The following is a 16,134-nucleotide window of genomic DNA, read 5'->3' as shown; positions in this document are numbered from 1 at the left end:
TATTTTGGTCCTGCCAGTACCCTCCGTAGACACAGCAAAGCACCTTCCACCAGAGCAAGAAGGGGTGGCAATCATCCCTTCCCCGCTCTGGGAGTGCACAGCACCAAGGCATTTCTGGAAGTGGAAATGACGATGAGCCCTCCCATTTGTCTGGTAGGAAAGTAGATGAGAGAGAGAGACACAGCGATACTGCCTCTTGAAGAGAAGTGAAAGACAATGCAATACAACCTCAAACTGACCAAGCCAGTGGCCAGCAGGGCATCCTGAGAGGAAGACCTGGTGGATCATCTAGGACAGAGGCTCCAGTCTCTGCTTTGACTTGCACAGAGTAGAGATGAAAACTGAGCTGTCTTGCCTCTGGTTTTGTATCTTGCTTTCTACCTGCAGCTAAGAGAAAGAAATGAAGCAACTTTCCTTCCACGTGCTCAGGAAATAGGACGGTTGGTCTGTGGCTAGCCCTGAGAATGACCCCAAAGGCCTGTGCTGGCAAGCTGTGCTCTCACACTGGCCTGTGTGGGCATCTTGTCCCCTGTGATGCTCAGGCTCCTGCTTTTGCACCCTGCAACATGAGCATGGCTGTCCCCTGCGCACAAGTTCATTCGAGTGTGCCCGTCTGTGCTGCATGAGCCTGTCAGTGTGCACCCAGCTGGGCTGTATCCATGTGCACGTTGCCATGTGATGCACAGCCCCAGTCCCTTTGCACGAAGGGGCTCGGGGTGCCACAAGCCAGGTGTCTTCAAGCTTTTCCTCAAGTTCCCCTGTGAGTCCTGCAAGGGCCAGTGGGCTCCAGGGAGGCTAGGATAAGGCTGGAGAAACTAGTGAGAGATTGGCAGTGGTGGCCAAGCAGCCTCAAGGAGGCTGGAGCAGGGCCAGGAGAGGCCAAGGAACTCCTGAAGGCAGTGGGTACCAGAGGGATAATGTGGGGCTCGTCACGACCAACGGGGAGGGCTGGCAGAGGCTGAAGGGTTCAGGAGGATCCTAAGGGTGGGTGTGGAGGCTGGGGACTGTGCAATGATGTGACCCTCTCGTCCTTTTTCTGCTCCTCATTAGAGTCCCCTGAGCGGAGCAGGCTGTGAAGGGGGTCTGCGCTGAGGTATGTCCTTGTGGCTTCTGCCAGGATATCACAGCTTATGTGTGCGCCAGGGGACGGGACGTGGGAAGTGGCTCCCAGCACGGGGAGCGGCGTGGATGCCAGAGCCTCCGCAGGAACCAGAGGGGAAAATCTGCGGTGCCTCAGCCCCCAAAAGAGCTGAGAATTTGTGATACAGTCACTGGGGGTTGTTTTAGGGCAAGATATGCTCACACACTGGTTTGCTGCTAACTTTGTCCCTTCTTCCATGCCCATCTCTTCAGCTGTCACTTATGACCCTTGTCAACTATTCCCAGCATTGTATGGAGCCTTCTCCTGCAGAGACCTTCCTCGCGTCCCAGGGTTGCCTGTGTGTCAAAGCTGTGCCAGGGTGACTCAGGGATGCCTGTGTCTGAAAGCCCCGAACTGGTGGCAGGAGGGACATGCTGATGAGGACAGAGCCCCCAGCACAGTGTGAATGGCTCTGGTTTGCTTCTTCCCAGGGCTGAGGGAGTGCCAGCGGGTCTGTCCTTTTTTGAGAGGAGGGGATTATGTCTACCAGTGTGTATCTGGTGGGAAGGGGCTTACCCTGAGCTGGTGAAAGCCCCATATGTCTCAGGTCCCCAGAGCTCCTTAGTATCTCCCTCCATCAGTCTGCAAGGCAGTGGAGTGTGCTCCTGGGTGGAGAGATGGAGAGGACTTCTGTGAACCAGAAGGGACACTTGCAAGTCAGAGCAGTCTCAAGGTCATGAGCAGCTGCCCCTTTCATCCCAGCATCAACACCAGGCTTGATCTGCCAGCAGGTGCTTGTGGTAGTGGGCAGTGATGTGTCCCAGGCAGTGGCAGGGCGCTATGTTGTGCCCCAAGTTGGGGTAGATGGCAAGGAATGGCTTGTGTGTGGGATGGCTATTGGAGGGACACTCGCTTCTGCATAGAGATGCCAAGTTTTGGCCTCTGAAGACTTGTGACACGTACTCCATGTGTAAAGGATGCATGGCCAAGGCTCAAGAAGGTCTTGTAACGTCTGGGGTAGAGGGTGGCTGCTATGTGCGGACACCAGATCATCAACTGGTGTAGCTGGTGGTCAGAGTTGCCCAGCCATGCCAGGAGCCGGGAGCTATTGATGCCCTCCGATATCTGGCTCTCTCAGGGGCAGGTGTTGGTGCACAGAGAGGCTTGGGCACTCCTGGGGCAGAGACTCACGAGTGTCAGGTATGCCCAGCTTCTCTGGGGTTAGGCATAGGTTTGCCCGTGTGTGCTTCTCTGCGCTCAGGGACTTCAGGCTTGGCGGGAGACCAGCCGATGTCTGAGGACTTCTGGCTGGGCTTGGGGCTCCTGCTGATGGGTGCTTGGGGAGGCTTGCAGGTGGCCCAGCATGCCTGATGGTGAGCAAGGCAGGGCTGCTCAAGGATGGTGCTCAGGAAGTATGGTTGCATCTCAGGGCAGTGAAGAACCTGACTGTGTTTAGGGCAGTTCCCTGTCTCTGCACAGTGAAGCTGTCAGTGGTGTCCAAAGGTGCTGGACCAAGGCAGTTCCTGGAGTCTAGCAGGGTCCAGGTGGTGCCCACAGCTGTGGGGTGACAAGTCTGGTGGCAGCCTGTCTCCTGCTGTGCAAATCCAGGCTGTGGAGTCCCTCTTGTTCAATGCTTATCTTCGAAGCGGGTGGGCTCAGTGAGTTCTGCCCCGTGCTCTGCCACCCATTTCTCTGCACTCACCTGCTGCAGGGAGAATGTTTGTCCAGAGGGAGCTGGGGCTGTGAGCTTGGACGGGAGGCATCAGCTGCCAGGAGCCTTGGGTTCCCCTCCCAGCTCTGCCTTCATTACCTGAGTGGCCGTGGGTCCGACTCCCTGGGTGGCTGTGGGTCCAACTGTCCCCTCCCACTGCAGGAGGGTGCGGGTAGGATGAAGATGCCCAGGCTCTGCTGCTCGTCCCTGTGCTCCATCCTCATGTCCCAAGCCGGTGGTACCTGGGTGTGTGTAACGATGCTCTCGCTTGCTTCTCTGCAGATCTCCGGCCTCTGCCTGATGTAGCCATGACTGGGACCTGTACCCGGGAGTGCACAGAGTTTGGCCACTCCGATACCTGCTGGATGCCCGGCCAGTCCTCCCCCAGCCGCAGGCCCAAGAATGCCCTCAAACTCTCCACTTTTGTGCCTTACCAAGACAGAGGGAGTCAAGAGCAAGTCGGGAATGGCAGCCCCAGACTCTCAGAAGAGCGTAGCACCAAAATGGCCAACCTTCGCCTGCTCCCCACGTACAGTGCCTTCTCCAATAGTAGCCATGAGCCCTGCAAGGACTCTCCCATGGAGGAAATTCCTCTCACCCAGACCTCGGACTTCCAGCCAGCCACCACCCCCTCGTCCCAGACCACCAAGAGGGAGATATACCTGTGAGGCTGGGCGTGAGGGGCAGGGAGCAGACGCGCTTCTGAGGCCAGTGTCCAGAGGAACATTTTAAACTTCAATGCTTTATCGCTCCAGCCACCGGTTCTCCAGGCAGTGGGCTCGGTGGACAGCAGGGCAGGGCAAGGCAGGGATGAGAGGAGCACCTTTTTAACCCCTTGTTTTCTGGGGCTGGGGGTGGGTGGGAAGGATGAAAGCATCCAAAACCTGATTACTGAGCACTTGCGGGTGCATGTCTCCGAACTGCTGTGTCGCCGGGGAGGGCTGGGCAGGCTCCTGGTGCGGGAGGCATGGCTGGGGAGAAGGGCTTACGTACCAAAGGTCCACGCAGAGCTGGTGGAGTTCCTGGGGCATAGGATGAGGGGTGTCCCCGCACACGGGAAGCAAGCTGCCTGTCTCTTTGCTGTAGACTCCTGTAAATACGAATCTTAGGAATGACATTCAAGTCTTGCCTGATCGAAACTTTTTATTGTCCTTGAAACAAAAGACGTTTAAACAAAAACAAAAAACACACACAAAAAAAAAAGAGGAAAAAAAAAAAAAAGAAAACAGAAACAAACCACAGGGAGCAAGTTCCAGCTTTGAATGGTTTGCTGCGTGGAAGAGCCCGCGGGAGCACAGCGTCCGGCCCACACTCATGTTCTATATTGTAAATAGAGATGTGACCAGTCCCTGAAACAGCAGCTGGGGAGCTGGAGGAGAGGGGCAGCATCCTAGCCGGACTGTAGGGACTTTGCTATTTTTCAGCCTGGATCTCTTTCTGAACGTTGTCACTGTGCCCACAAGCTGCAGGGTCCCTAGGGACTGCCCGGTGCCATAGGCGGGGTCTACTTTGCCGGGGGAGGGGGGTTGGGGTGTTCCCTGATGGTGGCCCTGTGGGTGGAGGAGGGATGGGGAAGCCCCCAGTGAAGGGACCGGCTGGGTCCGGAGAAGCCCTCATTCCGACTCTGCTGGTAGGGAGGTCGTCATCGGCTGTGGTGTCTCAGCCCATCGCCTTGTGCCTCCTCCAGGGCAGGGGATGCCCATGAGGCCGGCTGTGCCATGCCTTCGACCTCCGTCCCGTCCGCCTGTAAGCCACCATTGCCTTTGTGAGGAGGAGCTTTGTCTCAGGGTCACACTGGGGGCCACCGAGCCCCTGCCCACTGGATTCCCGCTGCCCTTAGGCCACAGGGCCACTCTCACGGGATCCAGCTTTCTCTTCCATTGTCAAAGGTCAACCGGTCTCCCCGGCAGGTCCCCGCTGCCCTGGCATCCTCGACTCCCTTGCAGGGTACTCAAGCAGGGCAACACTGCCCACGTGGTGGACCCCCTCGCCCTTCAAGAGACTCCCCAGAGGGGAACTTTCCTGAACCTCTCTGCTCCTTCAGGAGCTGGGGCACAGTCCTGTTTTGGGGGGCTCCACGTGCACCCCTGGCAGGAGGGGTCTGGGGGACTCGTGTCTCATTCCTGGGTAGCCCTTCCCAGTCCTCCCCCGCCAGGACGCGGGGAGGGGCTGTGCTGCACCATTGTTCTTCCCATACTCGCACGCACATCGATCGTCTTCATCTCTGGGATCTTCCTTAGGGAGCGAGGCCAGTGGTAACTGCAGGATGCTTTCCCCTGCGGTTCATCTTTGGTCCATGTGGTCCATCACCGCGGGGCTCACGGATGGCTCTGCTGGGCTTGACCATTATGGGGACACCGCAGGGACAGGGAACTCCAGCCACTGTGGGTCAGAGACTGCCCTGCCATAGCTGTAGTGCCTGTTCGGGGTGCAGCGTGCCAGGGTCCCCCCTGCCCAGCCTCCTCCCCTCCTCCAACATCCCTCTCTCTGAGCAGCTCCTCTCCCTTTGCTTCGGTGGCAGTGGCAAAATGCAGCCAGCTCCCTGATGCGTCTCCAGTTGACCTGAGGGGACAATGGTGCAAGTCGAGCCCGGGTGACAAGGGAAAGGCGGCAGAAGGGACTTGCTCGCACCCGCTCCCTCGTTCCCCAGCCCTCCTCCTCGCCTTCCCCAGGCGGCACCACACCACACTGCATCGCCCACAGCCCCCACACCTCGGGGTGCCACCTGGAAGAGGCAGGATCCTCCTTCCAACCTCCTGCTGCTGCTCCCCGCCGACTGGCTGGGGGTCCCTCAAGGCAGGCGCGATGCTCCCGGTGGATGTCTGCCCGCCTGCCTGGGCATCCCTCTTCTACCCTTGCCTGCGGTGGCCGCCCGGCGGGGCCCACGTTCCCCTGGCCTGGCTGCCTGAGCAGGTCATGCTCCTGAACTTGTTTTTATTGTAGCTCTGTAGTTTCAGGGCCAAACTGGGCAGAATGTGCAATTTGGCCGTGCTGGCCAGGATCTTTGACTCCACTGCCAACTCGACTGCTCACGCCTCCCCTTGGCTCAGGCAGCGGCAGTGTCCAGTGCCCCTCTTGGGGACCCCCCAGGAGAGCGATGTAGCCACATCTGAGGGGTGCTTGTCCAAGACCAGCTTCCCCTGGACCCTTGCCTGTGGGTGGGCTTCCTACCTTCTGCTCGGGGTAACCAGAGGGACCCTGAAGCTCGAAGCCCTGTGGCTGGAGTTGCTGTCTTGTCTCCTGGAGCACCTGGTGATGTTCTCAGTGCAAGCGTGGTGCGAGGCAGGGGGGTGAGTTAAGAGGGGGTCCCCGAGGGATGGGAGGGATGGGTGTTGGGGATGCGTGCCATGGGGAGGGAGGGTGGTGGGGGGAGTGAGTCTCATGGGGGTGCACAGAGGGATGGTGGGGCTGGGTCTTTGGAGGGGAGCACAGTGGGGAGAGGGCATGGGTATCTGGGGGGTGGTGAGGGGATGGGTGTCTAGGGGAGCATGTTGGGGGAGATCTGGGGGATAGAACAGAGTGGGAGTGAGTCCTCGGTCGGGTGCCAAGGGGTGGGAGGCTATGTGGGGTGCAGCGGGGATGGGTCCCTGGGGAGCAGAAGGTGTTGGACATTGGTCCTGGGAGAGGGGGCACTGGGGATTTGTCCCAGGGTGAAGTTGACAGTGTCACTGGGGATCAGTCCTGGGGGAGGGCAAAGAAGAGGTGCTGTCGGAAAGAAGCTCATTTGCACAATTATAAGCCAGAAGGATAAAGCCTCTGTGCACGTGGGGAGGGGGAAGCTCCCCACGGGCTCCAGTCTAGACAAGCACAGGGAAGAGGAGGGGGGGGTTCGACGCCTCTGTGGAGGGGTTCACTGTATCTCACACTGCACTAGGACAAGCCAGGGGTAAAACCAAAGGTGGGAGCCAGGGAGCAGGCGGGCTGCGTGGGAAGGATCTAAGCGACCCCTTTGTAGCTCTTCAGTGTTGGTTCTATTTATACGAGATTTCATTTCCTTGCTTGTGATGCCTTGTTTTTTGTACAGTTTTATGTACATGCAGGTGTAGCTTTTCTAAAGGAGAAATCCTATGGCAGAGTAAAGTACCCAACTATTTTTCAGATGGTGACCTACGTCTAAGGCAATGCCTCTTGCTAAGGTTGTATTGCTCTCAATGTGTGATGCATTTCCCTGTGCGGGGAAGGCTTTGGGCCTTGGGCTTGGTTTTCCCCGGGCGCTGTGAGCACAATTGATTCCCTTGTAATTCTTTCTGTTCAGAGCAGTGAGCATGACACCGTTGTGATCCCCTTTCCGTTTTCTCCTGTTCTGTTTGTTTGCTGAGCTGTCAGATGACCAACTCCATTGTAATTAGCCCTTCCTAAAGCTTTACAATAAAAGTGTGAAAACCTGGGTGCCTGTGCCTAACGGATTCTTCCCACATGTCGCATCCTTGGGGGAGTCCCGGGGCATCATCAGGGAAGAAAGCACACGGAGGCAGTGAGGAGCCTTGGTGGCTGTGGGGAGATACCCACTCCTGCTGCCCTCCTCCAGGTGCAAAGAACCCAGTGTGGCTGCTCTTGTCTCTCCTCTCCTGTTTTCCAGCCTAAGGATGTTTCTGCACAGGTACAAGTAAGATAACCCCACAAAGCTGTTTGCCACAAACCAGTGTCCTTTATTTAAAACCAAAATGTTTCATTGAAAAGGCATCTTCATCCTCAAGGCTGTATGCGCTTGTGCCTGTCACCAGCTAAGGTGGGAACTGGGGAAAGACCCACCAACCAGCTCCAGACTCCCTCCCGCTTCCATCACTGCTCCTTGGAGCCCTGATGCCATTTCTTACTGCTTCAACATTTCCTCTACCAAGCATGGTTGATTTTTTTTTTTTTTTTTTTTTTTTTAGGTAGTTTAGACCCTTTGGAAGCAGCTGGGCCACTTCAAACCAGGGCACATTTGCTGCTGCTTCTTACAGCAGCTGCAAGGAGCTTGCTCAGATATGGCCGTTGGTGTTTTCCTGCTCACCTTTGCACAGGACTGCACCGGGCAAGATCAATAGCTGTACAGGGTAGTTTCTGAGCTCAGAGTAAAGATGCATCCCTCATCAGTTGGGTTACATGTGGGTGCTAACGTGTCTCAGCTGTGTTGGGCTCACACGTAGCACCATGCCTCTCTCTTTGCTGCACTGCAGGCACTGGGCTCGCCATGGGCTTAGCACCAGGCAAAGGCAAGACTTACCCCCAGCTTGGAAGTGTCCCTGGGAAGTGTTTCTAAGTGAAGATGTAGACCATCGTCCCCTTGGTGGGGTTTTGTAGAAACTCTTTTTCTACCATTCCCTTCTCCCTGGGCTCTTGTCTGGGCCATGTAGAGGGGAACTGATGCCCCCCGCTCCGGAGGGATCATGTCTGCATGGGTGGGGGGCTCTCAGCTGCTCCTCTGTGCAGGTACACACCAGCTGGGAAGCAAGGATGTGTCTCCAGGGGTCCTGGGGAACCAAGTGGCCTTGCTGCCTGCTGATGCCAGGGAGAGAGGATCCAGATGTTGAGGGTAGTGCCAGACTCCCACAGCTGGCACAGGGGAGCAAGTAACACCCATACAGTGTCAGTACCTACCTGCCCCCAGGATAACTGGGATCACCAGTGTGTCTTCCTAAACTGAGACACAGTCCCAGGACCTCCCTGTCCCTCCTGAACATGCCTGGCCTTGTCCCATGACCTACAGTTGCTCCTCATGCTCCCTCCTCCTCCCCAGTCAGCCCAGGATGTGCAGAGCTCCTGTGCCCCCTATTTGTGCCTCCTTCCCCTCCTCTGCTCTGCCCTTCTCTGCTCTCCCCCGGCATGCCCCACCCTACCCACTCCCCCATCTCTCCTCCCCTACTCTTATGCTCCCCCCTGGCAACCCCTACACTCCCCTCACCCCACCCCAGTGCTGCAAGCCTTTCCGGTCCTCCGGCACAGCTCTGAGCATCACATCCAGCCAGCTATGTGCTGGTCTGGAAACTGTTTGGTTTCCATGGCAGCACACATCAATTACCGGGGTGGGAAGGGCCTCGCAGATGCCGCTGGTGAGGATGCTGCGGACACCCGGCATGGCTTGGGGTTTGGACACAAGGCTCCCCGGTCAGTACTGCCCCTGTGATGGGTTTCGGTACTCAGTGAGCCCCGTAGGTGGATGTGGAAGGGATGTCCTCCAGCCCAGGATGGTCCCATCAGCTGGCCTCACTAACAACTGAAATAGAGTCAAGTGACACAGCCTCAGGTGTCCCTGCCAAGTCCACTGGTCCTTGGAAATTTGCACAGCCTGGGGCTCCACAAGAATCATTCCCAGCCTAAGTTGGAAGAGATTGGAAGCTGCTCCTCCTGCCTGGTCCTTGGTGACCTCCTCTGGGGTGGGGGTATCTGCAAAGAGATGGTTTGAGTGGCTGCCAGGTGGGAGCAGCATGTGAAGGCAGATGGGCTGGGCAAGGAACCACTTGCTGCATAAGCTTTGTTCTGACCTGGGCTTTTCAAGTGCATCTGGTTTAATAGGGTCCTCAGCTTATAGCGGGAACTGGGAATGTGCCAGGCCAGGGACATGCATTTTGATGGAAAACTTAATTCTCGTGTGTCATGAGCTGAACCTCGCAGCTTCAGCTGTCCAGCTGCCTGCATAGATCTGGCAGATTCACTTTCAGTGCTCACACAGTAAAGTAGATAAGGGTTGGGATGTCTTTCTGGCTCTAACCAGGAGTGACCAGGTGCAGCGGCACCGTTTTCCTCCTAGAGGCTGCCTTTCCTGAGGTTTTTTCCCAGCGTGGCTTTGCTCAGTAAAAAGCACTGTGAAGTTTAAAGCAGTGTTGTCAGTAAGCACAGAAGATGTGTGTTTACTTGGTTCCTTGTCTCTGTCAATTCTAGAGTAATGGGCATTTCTGCGAGCTAGAAACAGGGAACCAGGTGGAAATCTCAGAAACACCTGATCTATTTTCATTGAAACTTTAAAGAAATGGCTCCTGGGCCAAGCAGATCTGGTGGGAGGACATAGTGAGCCAGCAGAGCTCTGCACAGAGCTGGCTGAAGTGTCCAGACAATGAGTTCCCACCAGGGTGGCTTTCTTGCTTGGGTGAGTGATGGGGGCTTCAGCAAAGGCACAGCATTTGCTGCCTACCTGTGCGGTGGGGGTGGCCACAGATGCACTCCTGGCATGGCAGCAGGGCGCTGAGCCCCTGCTGTGCCACCCTGAGGCTTGGGGTAGAGGTTCAAAAAGAGCTGAAAGCGCTTAAGCTGACACCATCCCTGGAGGTGTTTAAAGCCAGGTTGGATGAGGCTTGGAGCAACCTGCTCTAATGGAGGTGTCCCTGCCTATGGCAGGGGGGTTGGAACACAATGATCTTCAAGGTCCCTTCCAACCTAAACCATTCTATGATTCCTCTGGCAGGGGATGTGTTCTATGCCACGATGCCCACAGGCAGCTGTGGAGCCACAAGAGTAGGGCTGTCCGTGGAGAGGGCAAGTGATGGGCTTCAGTAACCATACCACGTGGTGACACTCTGTGAGGAACAGAACCCACCATGCAGGAAGAGCAGGACCATGGTACGGGGAAGCTGCAAAGCCTTCCTTCCCCAGCTGGCTCCAGGCTGCGGGGAGGTCACCCCTGGCCTGCTCATCCCTCCTGTGTACTGCCGTTAATAGGATGAGCGGGGTTGCCTCTGCTTGTGGCAGCCATGAAGGCCAGCCCTGCATATGTTGCGGTGGCCTCTGGGGGAGATTGGATATTGTGCTACAGGAGAAGCCCCTGTAATCGCCTGCAGGATGATTGGGATTTGCAGGCAGCTCAGGGGAGGCAGGGGGGGCCCAGCCCCAAGCAGTTTGCTGCGGTGTCTCTGGTTGTCTGGCAGTATGATGAAGGGGATTAGGAGATTTAGAGCAAGCCCAGCCCCCTCTCCGGGGGGCTCTCGAACTGAAGCCCCAGCAGAATATGCAGCTCAGTTGATTCCCATAGGCAGATTGACAGAGAGAAGGCTGGGGTGCTGCTAACAGCAGCTAATCTAAGACCAGGGTCTTTTCCCCCTCTGCTAGCAGGGAATTGGCATCGTCCAAGATAGAGAGAGTCTATCAGTTTCCTCCATGACCAGATGATCAGCCCTCAGCAGCTTTCCCCCCATGTTGCTGCTCCCATCCCTTTCTTGAGCTGATCCCAGCCCCAGCCCCTCCGTGGTGCTGCAAGCATCCTTTAGCCTGGTGTGAACCTCCAAGCTCCCATGCCGGGATAGCCTGGCACCATAATTTAATCACACAAGGAGGCACGGTTGGTTGGAACGCGCTCTTCTTCCCCACCTTCTAATGGCGGTGGTGGAGATGAGCCTGGCCCACACAAAGGCAGACGCTTCCTCGACAAGGGAGCGCTCACGGAGGCTTAGTGCAAACAGACCTAATGGGATTAGCTCAAATGGGAGCCACGCTCTGTTCCAGCGGAGAGGGAAGCGTGCCTGCCCTTCCTCCCTGAGCTCACTTTTTCCTCCCCGCCTGTCCATCAACCCTGAGCGGGGTGCCAATCACCAGATATCTCAGCGCCCATACTCCTCAGAAAAGGCGGCTTTCTAAAACTCACTATCCTGGGCTCTTCAAAATTAAGGGATGTGATGCATCAGATATCTTAGCTCCCTGAGCCTCTCTCTCCACCCTGATCTCATTATGGACATCCAGCTTCTGTTGCAGAACCCCGTTGAGTCCCACTTTCACCTGTGAAACAGCCCCAAATTGAGAAGTTACCAGATTTGACTTGGGAGAGAGAAGTTTTTCAAAAGGCTTTAAAATGGAGGTTTGCAATGTTAGGGTGGACACCAAACCCTTCCTCAGTTCTCTCTTTGCAGCAGCCTTGTCACAGCTCCAGTGCTGCAGGGAGCTGGGGTGCTCTGGAGCCTTGTGATGCTCTGCTTGTCTTTCTGGGCAGAGTGGGAAGGGTCCGGAGGACCATCAACACCTACTACTGATTAGTTAACATTGCAATCACACCAAGGCTCCCATGGTAAACCACTGCGTTGTTATGCTTGGCCCCACGCAAATACAGACCAGAGACGTTTGCTTCTCCGGCATTGCCACATTGATGTGATTTATAACATGTTTATGCTGGGCTGTGGGCAGATTACCAACCCACACAACCACAACCCCAAACAGACACCTTCCCCACCAACTGCACTGCCTGGGAAGCTCAGCTGCCTGCAAGCGGGTCGCTGCATGTGTAGACTGAACCTGGGCATCAGGCGTTGTAACCCTACAGTTGAGACGAGCCCTTGGAGATGTCACAGAGATGACTGGCAGCTGGAGGGGGGGGGGGGGGCTGTAATTAAGCAAAGTTGATAGTGTCTGTCCACAAGGCTGTTGTGGGCAGGGTGATGTCCTGACAGCATGGTGTCAGCCACCCTCTCCTGGCTGCTGCAGCTTGGGAAAGATGGAGGGATGCTGCTGCAGAAACTGCTCCTGGGTCTCCCACCATGCAGGAGAAGCTGTCTGCGGGCAGCTGCATGGCAAGGCCATGGAGGCGAGCTGCAGCAGCATCTCCGCATCCATCGGAGATGTGCTTTCAGCCTCTTCACAGTCAGTAGGGGAAGTTCATGGATGTCTTGCTTCTGTGTCTCCCAGCCTAGTCTTTAGCTGCTTTTCACTTCTCCTCCTGCCCTATGAAATAATTCCAGACCTGAAGAAAGGGCTGCACAGGCTGCTTTCCAGGCTCAGAAAGGGAGGAGGGAGGGAGTGACTTAAATGGCTTTTCCAAAGACCACACAGACCTGGGATAGTCCTTCATTGCTGCTCCAGCAGATGAAGGACTCTCCGAGGACTTTGTGTGGCCTTTGGGCAACATCTTTGGAATCAGTTGGAGCAGGTCAGGCCTCAGTTTCCCTGTGAATACAGTGATATGATCTGGAGAAACTGTCGGGGCAGGCTGCTTTGCCCACTCACAGTTTGTTGCCTGCATGGTGATATCACTATCATGGTGATGCCCAGAAGCATGTCCTACATAAAGGACTTGCAAAGTTGGGAAAACCCCAACCAACCCTAAACCACGACACTCAGTGCTTTCTACCCCAGCACAGTGGAGGTTTGCAAATGGAGGATGTCCGACATTAGGAAACAGCTAATAAAGGTCATCTTACCTTGTCCACACACTAAACACATCACCCTGATGGTGCATCCCACGTGCTCCACTCTAAGCAACCACTTCCACCTGCCCCTGTGTGCCTACTGCCCTGCTCCAACAAAAATTGAAGCCAGCAAGAAAGCCTTGAAGGAAGAAAGGGCTTTGTGCCAGAAGTGCTTGGCTGTAACTGTGCCAAGCCTGGGCAGGACAGTGGGGACGATGCTGGGCGCATCTGGATGTGCAAAGCGCTGGAGCCAGGCTTGTGTGTAGGGGAGGGATGAGCAGAAGAAGCAATGAGGCAGGAGGGAGATGCAGAGCAGTGAGGACAGTGGGAAGGTGTCAGGAGGTATGGAGTCTTCTTTCCCTACCTTATCTTACCTCCAGCTAAAGCCGTTCCCCATGCTCTCCATCCCATCCCACTCACTGCTCTGCCCCTGGTCCTGGCCAGTGTTTCTCCTGTCTCTGGTTTCACAGGGGACCTTCTTCTCCAGCCCTGGTAGGTCAGACTCCTCTGTGCACACTTGGCGCGCAGATTGAGCAGCTCCCACGCGCCATGCTTGCTCACTGCAAGCAGACCTGTCACTCGTGTGGGAGGCCCGGCAGCACCACACCTCCTGCGTTATTTATATCGCACGCAGCCCAGCAGCCACCCTCCACGCACGGCTGCGAGGGCACGGCATTCCTTTCCTGGGATAAGCTGTGCTCATCCCAGCCCATTCCAAGCTTGCTGGAAAGGATGGCATCTTTCCCAGGGGCTCTCTGCTGCCAAAGTAGGTCTGCCATGGCAGAGCTCCCTCACCATGTGGACAAGCTCATCAGAAATGCTGACGACACCACCTGCACCCCAAAATGCTTTGCTGGGGGTAAGGCAGGTGAGGAAGGACTGGCCATTTCCACCGAGCAAAAAGCAAAGGAGAGGCTGTTTTCCCCTGCCTTGCGTAGCTCTCTATAGCCTGAAACCTGCTGAATTATGCTCATGACTCAAATTTGCAGGAGATGAAGAGATGATAAAATCCTACTTGCTGTTCCAGGGCTCCGCCTCCAGCCCGATGCGATGCTGGCATATGCTCCAACAGCACAGCCACCAGCAACGGCTGAGTGCAGCAGCACACTGGAGGCAATGCTTGAACCCTTCACAGATGTGTCCTGTTACACAGCCTTTGGAACACGTTGAGATCCCAAATGGGTCACACACGTGAAACAAAATCAGCCACTGCTGAGCCTCCTGGGAGCTGGTTTTCCCCACTGCTGGCAAAGCTGAGCACTTGCTCCGTGAGATCCTCGCCCTGCCTGGGAGCTACCAGGAGACACCAAATACCACAGTTCTCACGCTGAAACTGTGGGCTGTCTCGTCCGGCTTTCTCCCTCCTGTTTTTCTTCATCCCTCCTGTTTGTCTTCCCATCCTCTTCCTCCAGGGCAGCCCAGCACCAGCCCCTGAGGACCCCCAGAGCTTGCCTTGTGACTGGAGAGAGGTCCTGGTAAGCACTCCCCAGTCCTGATGACTTAGAATGAGTCACCAGCCAGAACCTGTCCTGCCTGAGGTCTGCCCTTCCTCATTCCTGTCCTGTGGCACCAGACTTTTCTCAGCCAGTTTGAAATCAGCATCCCCAAGCCAAAACGAGAGACAACAGAGCTCCCATGCGCTCCAGAGCTGGGCTCAGTTAATCAACTACTGCTTTGTCCAGAACTGGACACTCTTTGGGAATTTTCCAGGGCCAGAAGTCAGTGGTGGCAGGGGGGATTGATGCAGGCAAGGCATTACTCCCGGAGCAATCCTCCACTTACCTTGTCAGCTCTCATTTAACCTAGCAGCCTGTAAGGCTCAGTGGTGACAGCAAAGGAGTGGGAGGCTGAGCCTGCCCTGCCAGCAAACATGGCATGGAGCCCTTTTTGGGACAGCTGACAGTGTGCATAGAGAGGGGTAGCCAAAGCAGGTCTCCTTGCTTGGCCCATAGCCTCCCTGGGGCAGGAAGGGTGTCCAGGCAAGGGCTGGGGTAGAGGGAAGCACAGGGAAGCACAGGCTACCAAGAGGGAGGAGCAGAAAGGGCATGCCCATGCTCCCTCAGCATCTCAAGTTGTAAAAGAAACAGAGAAGCAATGCCAGGACCGGCCAGTGTATGTACCTGCTGCAAAGACGGGCAGAGATCAGGTGGCATGTGTAGACCACTGAAGGAAACACAGTGTTGAATGGGGTAGGACAGGCTTTGTAGGGTCCTGAATGGCTGTGTGGCTGGGTCTTGCCCACTAACCCAGGCAAGACAAACACCTTGAGGGCAAACCTTCTTCCAAGCACCCTCATCCTTTCCCCGGATTGGGATGAAGGGGTGCCCGCAGTAGCCTGGGTACCGTTGGGGGTACACGGCACATTGCATATAGCAAATACCAGGGTACAGTGACCAGCATCATCAGTGTGTGGCCAGTGGCTGCCAGCAGTGCCTGAGTTTGTACACATGTGCCATCCTCCTCCTTGCACAGCTGAGAGCCCTCCATTGGGCTACCAACAGGGCTTTGTGCACAGGCAGGTCTGCGCTGGCAGAGATGCTGTGTGTGTGACCCTATATCCGAGGCAAGGGGGGGGCCATGCATGTAGCCAGCCACAGAGCTTGTCCCTCCGTGTCCTCCCTGGGCACGGGGCGGGGGGGTACACGCTGCCTGGGCTCACACACGCAGCCACAGGCAGGTGCGTGTGCTGCATTCGGCCAGGGGCGGTTATTATTCTTTATTAGTTTTCCTGTCCGTCTGACATATTCTTTATCACTCTGTCTCAATCTTTCACTCGTCCTCCTTCTCTCCCTCAATCATCCTCGATTAGTTTTTCTGTCTGCCTCCCATTCCCGTATTCTTCATCAGGCGCTCCCTCTCCTGCCCTCCCCCACTCTCCCTCTCCTCCTCTCTCTCGGTCTCCCTCTCCACGCAGCTTTTCCTCCCTCTTGTCTCATCTCCCCCGCTGCTGTGGCAGCCCATGAGCATGGAGTGGTCAGGAAGCACAGGGCCATAGTGGCTCTTTTCCAGGAGCTGGTGGCTGCTCAGCCGCCGGTCCTTCAAGCCTTCCTACTCCGTCTCCATCACTACCCCAGCTGCCAGACACTGGGGATTTTTCTAGCTGCCAGGAGCAGCCTGGGGATGCTGAGTGCCTCCGGCCCCCTCACTGGTGTGGATGCTGCTATTCTGCTGAGTCGGTTGCAAATTAAGTCCCTGGCTCGAAGCAGCTCAGGAGCTGACATCTCCTTTGAGAGGGAGCAGATCCCCTTGGATGC

The 16,134-nt window shown here is 56.1% G+C and overlaps 1 protein-coding gene across 1 annotated transcript in view; it reads left to right on the top strand.

Moving 5' to 3' along the window:
• Positions 1 to 3,460, top strand: part of PCDH1 (protocadherin 1) — a gene marked incomplete at both ends in the record, with an annotated part of 52,889 nt that extends 49,429 nt beyond the window's left edge. The window contains one exon of the mRNA XM_082490044.1: positions 3,075 to 3,460. Coding sequence (XP_082346170.1) covers positions 3,075 to 3,460 — 386 coding nt within the window. The remainder of the gene's footprint in view (positions 1 to 3,074) is intronic.
• Positions 3,461 to 16,134: the final 12,674 nt, after the last annotated feature.

This window comes from Vanellus vanellus (genome assembly GCF_965231255.1).
Source record: "Vanellus vanellus genome assembly, chromosome: 13".
Classification (NCBI taxonomy): domain Eukaryota; kingdom Metazoa; phylum Chordata; class Aves; order Charadriiformes; family Charadriidae; genus Vanellus; species Vanellus vanellus.
This window is presented reverse-complemented; position numbering and strand designations above follow the sequence as displayed.